This window comes from Otolemur garnettii, unplaced genomic scaffold (assembly GCF_000181295.1).
Source record: "Otolemur garnettii isolate 467f Iridium unplaced genomic scaffold, OtoGar3 scaffold00102, whole genome shotgun sequence".
Taxonomy (NCBI): domain Eukaryota; kingdom Metazoa; phylum Chordata; class Mammalia; order Primates; family Galagidae; genus Otolemur; species Otolemur garnettii.
In genome coordinates, this window is record NW_003852497.1 from 348310 (window position 1) to 354659 (window position 6350).

General features: G+C 43.8%; 1 protein-coding gene across 6 annotated transcripts in view; it reads right to left on the reverse strand.

Annotated features, from left to right (window-relative positions):
- The window catches only part of TACC1 (transforming acidic coiled-coil containing protein 1), a 127669-nt gene that overhangs the window by 25719 nt on the left and 95600 nt on the right, over positions 1-6350 (reverse strand). For 4 of the 6 annotated variants that reach the window (XM_023516986.1, XM_023516985.1, XM_023516987.1 and 1 more), the window contains one exon: positions 2039-2246. Coding sequence is in view for 5 of the 6 variants with exons in the window: in XM_023516985.1 (XP_023372753.1) it covers positions 2039-2246 (208 nt within the window). In the remaining variant the exon portion in view is untranslated. The remainder of the gene's footprint in view (positions 1-2038; positions 2247-6350) is intronic. The other 2 variants (XM_023516988.1, XM_023516984.1) reach the window with 1 other exon arrangement.

Consider the following 6350-nt stretch of genomic DNA (forward strand, 5'->3'; position numbering starts at 1 on the left):
TAATTCAACAAATATTTACCATGTACTCAGATCAGGACTTCAAAGATGACCTGCTCATAGTCCCTAACCTCAGGAAGCTTGTAGTAGTTACTTTTCTATGAATGACACATTGCACTCCGTGCTGAATGGCAGGGAGGCTAAGATGAGTGGGGGACTTGCCAGGAGGCGGCAAAGACAGACACTTCAAACTAAAGAAATGAGTAGGTTTAAGCATACAGGATTAACCCTAAGCAACGTGGTAGCAGGGTCATCAAATGGAATGGTGAAACAGGCCTTTGGGAAAGATGCCAGCAAAAACGGTGGCCTTGGGAAAAATCAGGAATAATTCCTAATACATATATTTTATAGATGGGAGACTGAAACCTGAGGATAAGGAGGCGGCCAGGGGAAAAATAACTTGCTCTAAGTCCTGACTTTCAACTTTCTTCTCTGATATAATGGTAGATCCTGAGTTTTGAAATTCTAAACATCAAAATCACATAAACTTCATACATTATGCTGCTTAAGATCTAAATTTTTAATAATGTTTAATGTAGTCAGGAACATGGTTCTAAACTTATAAGTTTAAGGCAACAATGTGTAACTTGGGACCTAGAAGAGGCTGAAAGATTTTGAAAGTTTTTGAGCAGAAGAGTGATGCTCACATTTGTGTAGAATTATTTGATGAGTCCAAAATTAAGAGGCTTCAGCCCCGGTTAGTCTGGGCTCTTCATTAGAATGTTAAGAAGGATTTTAAAGTGCCTTGGTCAGCTTCAACCTACCCCGTCTGTGACAGGAACATCTGCAGTAGCCTAGTGGAGTAAAAAGTGATCTCTTCACATTGGCACTGTGGGGCCAGACCTGCTAAGATGCAGATGTAGTTCTACCATTTACTAGTGATGGGGTTCAGACACACTATCCCAAAATATAGCACCTTGTCATTTGAGGAAACAGTAGAAGCAGGAAGGTCTCTGCCCTTCTCCTGATGTCCCCACTATGGCAGGTCACAGAGGGATCTTATGACCTTCCTCTGAAAATAGGTCATAAGACCTTCATTCCAGAGGGCTCCTTCCTCCCTATACCTGAAGGAAGAGAATGTTCTTATCCTGGAAGACACAGAGATACCAGATTAATCTGAACAAACAAGCCTTGCTAAGTTTCTCCCAGTTTATCACCACCAGATCATACCCTTCTGTCCTCCAATCAGACTTCTACACAACTGTCCACAAAAAATAGTTTTTTTAAAACCAGGCATGGTGGCTCATGCCTGTAATCCTAGCACTATGAGAGGCCAAGGCAGGTGGATTGCTCTGAGCTCACAGGTTTGAGACCAGCCTGAGCAAGAGCGAGACCCTGTCTCTAAAAAAATAACTGGGTGTGGTGGCAGGTGCCTGTAGTCCCAGCTACTTGAGAGGCTGTGGGATCACTTGAGCCCAAGAGCTGGAGGTCACTGTGAGCAGTGATGCCACGGCACTCTACAAAGTGAGACTCTGTCTCAAAAAAAAAAATAAAAATAAAAGTTTTCTCTGATTCTTTGGATTTTCATTTCTGAAGTCTCTTGTGTCACATAAAATATATCATTGTGCTTTCCTCTCCTTGATCTGTCTTTTGTTACAGATGTTTCAGCCACAGATCTTACAATGGGTGAGGAAAAAGATATCCGGTGTCTCTCCTACACTGGGCAAATGACCTTGATTATGTTACTTAACTTCTGCGCCTCACTTTGTTTCTCTAAAGAATGCAGGAAAGAACCCCTCGTGAGGAGTGCTGAGTTATAATAATAAACCTAAAGCACTCAGAACAAAGGCCATGTTAATTTACAAAGAAACTCCAACGGTCCTTCACATCAGGGTCTCCTGCACATGCTGCCACTTATCCCACGTCCCTGGTACTTCTTCCCATCTCTTTTCTAGGTAAAGAAGCAGAGCGTGGATGAGCACCCTAAATCTGTCCTTGAAGTGACCCAATTCTTTAATCCCTCTAAGGCGCTCCCTGCTTCATTAGGCTTTCAGGCATCTAGGTTTATATGCATTAGAAAGATGAAGATATGCTTCCATACCTGCTTCTGAGGATGAAAACGCATGATTTATGGCAGACACAGGAACATTGGAACACTCAAAGTACTCCAGGTCTTCCTCTGGCTCACCTTTCACCTCGGCCCCAGCTGGTTTCTGACCACACGATGTGGATGCCAGTTTCTCCTCATCAGTAGCGTGGCCATCCCTATTAGAAATGTCTGAAATCTGGGAGATCACTGCTTCTTCATCCTGGGAAACGCAATAAAGAGGCTACCCGTCAGGAAGGCAAATTAGGGGAAAACTGACATCTCGAGAGCGGAGCAATGTGCCCACAATTCTACACAGATGTGCGACAGCGCTAACCACAGATCTGGGTATAAAGCAAGGAGGAAACTGGAGTCTTTCAATGATGAGATGCTGTGTGTTCTAGAACCTAGCTTCTGTAATTTAAGTCTGAAGTTATAAAAAATGAATTTTTCAAGACTAAATTTATAAGCAAGCAGGGTAAGTGGTCCAAGACCTGGTTTTCAAATTTGTTTGTTCATACACCTCCTAATATTTTTTTTTTTAAAATCTAGGTACCCCGTTGTATTTTCAGGTGACATCTAAAAACTTTTCAGGGACCAGGCGAGGTGGCTCATACCTATAATCCTAGCACTCTGGGAAGTTGAGGTGGGTGGACTGCCTGAGCTCACAGGTTAGAGACCAGCCTGAGTCAGAGCAAGGTCCCATTTCTAAAAATAGCTGGGCGTTGTGGCAGATACCAGTAGTCCCAGCTACTTGGGAGATGGAGGCAAGAGAACTGCTTGAGCCCAAGAGTTAGAAGTTGCTATGAGCTATGACACCTTCGCACTCTACTGAAGACAACAAAGTGAGACTCTGTCTCAAAAAAAAAAAAAAAACAAAAAACAAACACAAAACCTGCTTGAGAAATGCTGGTAACAGTGGACTTGACACAAGTTGGTGAGTTTTTTTGAGATAGTTTCCCTTTAAGGCAGGCTAGAGTACAGTGGCATCATCATAGCTCACTGCAACCTCAAACTCTTGCTTCAGAGCCGGGTGAGGTGGCTCATGTCTGTAATCCTAGCACTCTGGGAGGCTGAGGCAGTGGATTGCCTGCCAGGTTCGAGACCAGCCTGAGTAAGAGCAAGACCCTATCTCTAAAAATAGCCAGCTGTGGTAGGTGCCTGTAGTCCCAGGTACTTGGGAGGCTGAGACAAGAGAATCACTTGAGCCCAAGAGTTTGAGGTTGCTGTGAGCTTTGATACCACAGCACTCTACCAAGGGTGACAAATGAGACTGTCTCAAAAAAATAAATAAAAAATGAAAACTTGTTAGCATAAGTTAAAATAATCACACAGGATATAATATCTGGCATATCCTAAGTACTGAATTTGTTTAATGCACTCTAGTTACTCTAGTGATTTTATATCCTATGATCCATTTTAAACTACATAGGCTGGGCACAGTGGCTCATACCTGTAATTCCAGCACTTTGGGAGGCCAAGGTAGGAGAATCATTTGAGGCCATGAGTGACTAGCCCAGGGCACAAAGAGAGACCCTGTCTCCACAAAAACAAAAAATTAGCCAGGAGTGGTGGTGCATGCATCTAGTCCCAGCTACTTAGGAAGCTGAGGCAGGAAGATGGCCTAAGCTCAGGAGTTGGAGGTTGCGATGACCTGTGATCACACTATTATACTTCAGTCTGGGGACAGAATGAGACTCTGTCTCAAGAAATAAAAACTACACTAACAATTTCTTTAATAGTAAAAAATTTACATTATTCCTTTTTCTCTCTGAGTTTTTACTTCTATTCTTTCATCCAGAAATTATCCAAATGAATTAACTTTCTTTTTTTTGAGACAGGGTCTCACCTGGGCTGGAGTGCAGTGGCATCATAGCTTACAGCAACCTCAAACTCCTGAGCTTAAGCCATCTTCTTGCCTCAGCTTCCTGAGTAGCTGTGACAACAGGCACATGTCACCACGTCAGCTATTTTTCCTATTTTTTGTAGAAATGGGGTCTCAATACGCTACCCAGGCTGGCCTGGAATGCCTGGCCTCAAGCAATTCTCCTGCCTCAGCCTCCCAAGGGGATTATAAGTGTGAGCCACTGTGCCTGACTTAAAAAGTCTTTTGAAGGTTTCTCTGTCCTATTTCTCTGTTCAAAAATTAAAAAAAATTTTTTTTATTAGAGCTTAAGTTTCAAAGTATTAAAATTTTTCTCCTGGGCCGGGCTCACGACTCATGCCTGCAATCCTAGCACTATGGAAATCGGAGGTGAGTAGATTGCCTGAGGTCAGTAGTTTGAAATCAGCCTGAGCAAGAGCTAGACCCTATCTCTTTTTTTTTTTTTTGAGACAGAGCCTTAAGCTGTCACCCTGGGTAAAGTACCGTGGCATCACAGCAACCTCCAACTCCTGGACTCAAGTGAGTCTCCTGCCTCTGCCTCCCAAGTAGCTGGGACTACAGGCGCCAGGCACAATGTCTGGCTATTTTTTTTTTGGTTGTAGCCGTCATTGTTGTTTGGCGGGTCCAGGCTGGATTCGAACCCGCCAGCTCAGGGGTATGTGGCTGGTGCCTTAGCTGTTTGAGCCACAGGCACTGAGCCAACCCTATCTTTTAAAACAAAACAAAACCCGCTGAGTGCTGTGGTGGGAGCCTACAGTCCCAGCTACTTGGGAGGCTGACGCAAGAGGACAGTTAAAGCCCAAGTTTGAGGTTACTGTGAGGCATGACACCACAGCACTCTACCAAGGGTGACAAAGTGAGACTATCTCAAAAAATAAAAATAAAAAAATAAAATTTCTTCTTCTGGAGAGTCATCATTGCATTTACTACTGCACAATTGATTTTCAAAATATTTCAAGTTTTATCTGGGTGTGGTGGTCTAAGACCGTAGTCCCAGCTCCTTAGGAAGCTAAGGCAGGAGGATCACTTGAGCCCAGAGGTTTGAGGTTGCAGTGAGCTATGATGACATCAGAGAACTTTACCCCAGTATGACAGAGTGAGACTCTTGTCTCAAAAAAAAAAAAAAAAAAAAGTTAGAAGGGGGGGATGAGCAAGATGGCAGCGGAGTAACAGCTTCCTTGCAACCGGGCATGGTGAGACTGGGGAGAGAAGACTCCAGGCATCTCTGGCTGATGGGATGTGCCCAGAAACATCCCTTCAGGAACACAAGGAATCAGCAAGAGACTTCTGGACCCCATGAGGAGGACAATAGTAGTGGAGAACTGGCAATTGGGCGTGTGTGTTCGTGCAGTCTAATCGAAGGTGACCAGATTTTAACATTGGTAAAGCGGGACACCAGTGACGGGGGGCGGGGCCTGACAACAATGCAAACTTTGATAAGCAGTTCTCGATAATCACTTCTCAACAATTGTTATTATTACAGTTCAACAGTATAAAATTAACAAAAATAATATAAAACTCATATCCTGGTGAAATAGCCACATGGCAGCTGAAAACCGTATATTCCCTTACTGTTCTCCTGACCCTTTGTGCATTCTTCCCCCAAATCGGGTCTGTTTTAAAACGCAGGATGCAGGACAAATTGTTAAAAATTGGGACTCGGGACGTCTGGTCACCCTAGTCTAATCCCGCTGGCAGCTATAAGTGCAGCAGTGAGATTGCAAAGGCCCTACCTGTGAACTACCTTGGGAGAACTTGGGCAAGACTGTGGAGGACTTTAAGCGTTGTCTAGGGCCCCAGACTGAGCCACTGAGCCAGACAGAGCTAACAGTGTTCGGCTGTGGGCTGTGTGGAGCCAATGTGGGAGAACTACCCAGGCAGGCTCCACCCTCAGGGTCACAGAGCAAGGATCAGGAGGGAGACCTTGGGCGAGTAATGTAGTGATTGAGCAGCCTAAAGGTGCAGACTAAGATGCCTTACAGCCTTGGGCCTCAGGGGCATAGAGTGAGATTGGTTTTGGCACACTGGGTAAGTGGATAGCCACTTTAGGAGTGATCCCAGTGACAAGTGCTTTGCTAGGAAAGATTCTGCTTAGCCGAGGTTAGCAGTTTAAAGTGCCTTTTATGTGGGCTGAGGAGAGAATTAGGCTCTCCACCCTGTGGGGTTTCAGAAGTCAGCAGAGGCCTCCAGTCTCCATCTGGTATAGCTATATCAACATTGCGATTAACATCTCACATCCCAGAAGATCACCTGTAGCCCAGAAAATATTCAGCAAGATATATATACTGCTTTGTTTTTGTTTTTTAATTTCAACATTTTCCCTATAGATTTTTCTTTTCTTTTTTTTTTCTTTCTTCATCTTTTTAGTTTAAATATAATTTTCCATTGTTGCCTTTTTTTAAGAATTAGAACTTCATTTTTGTTATTGTTTCTAACCCTATT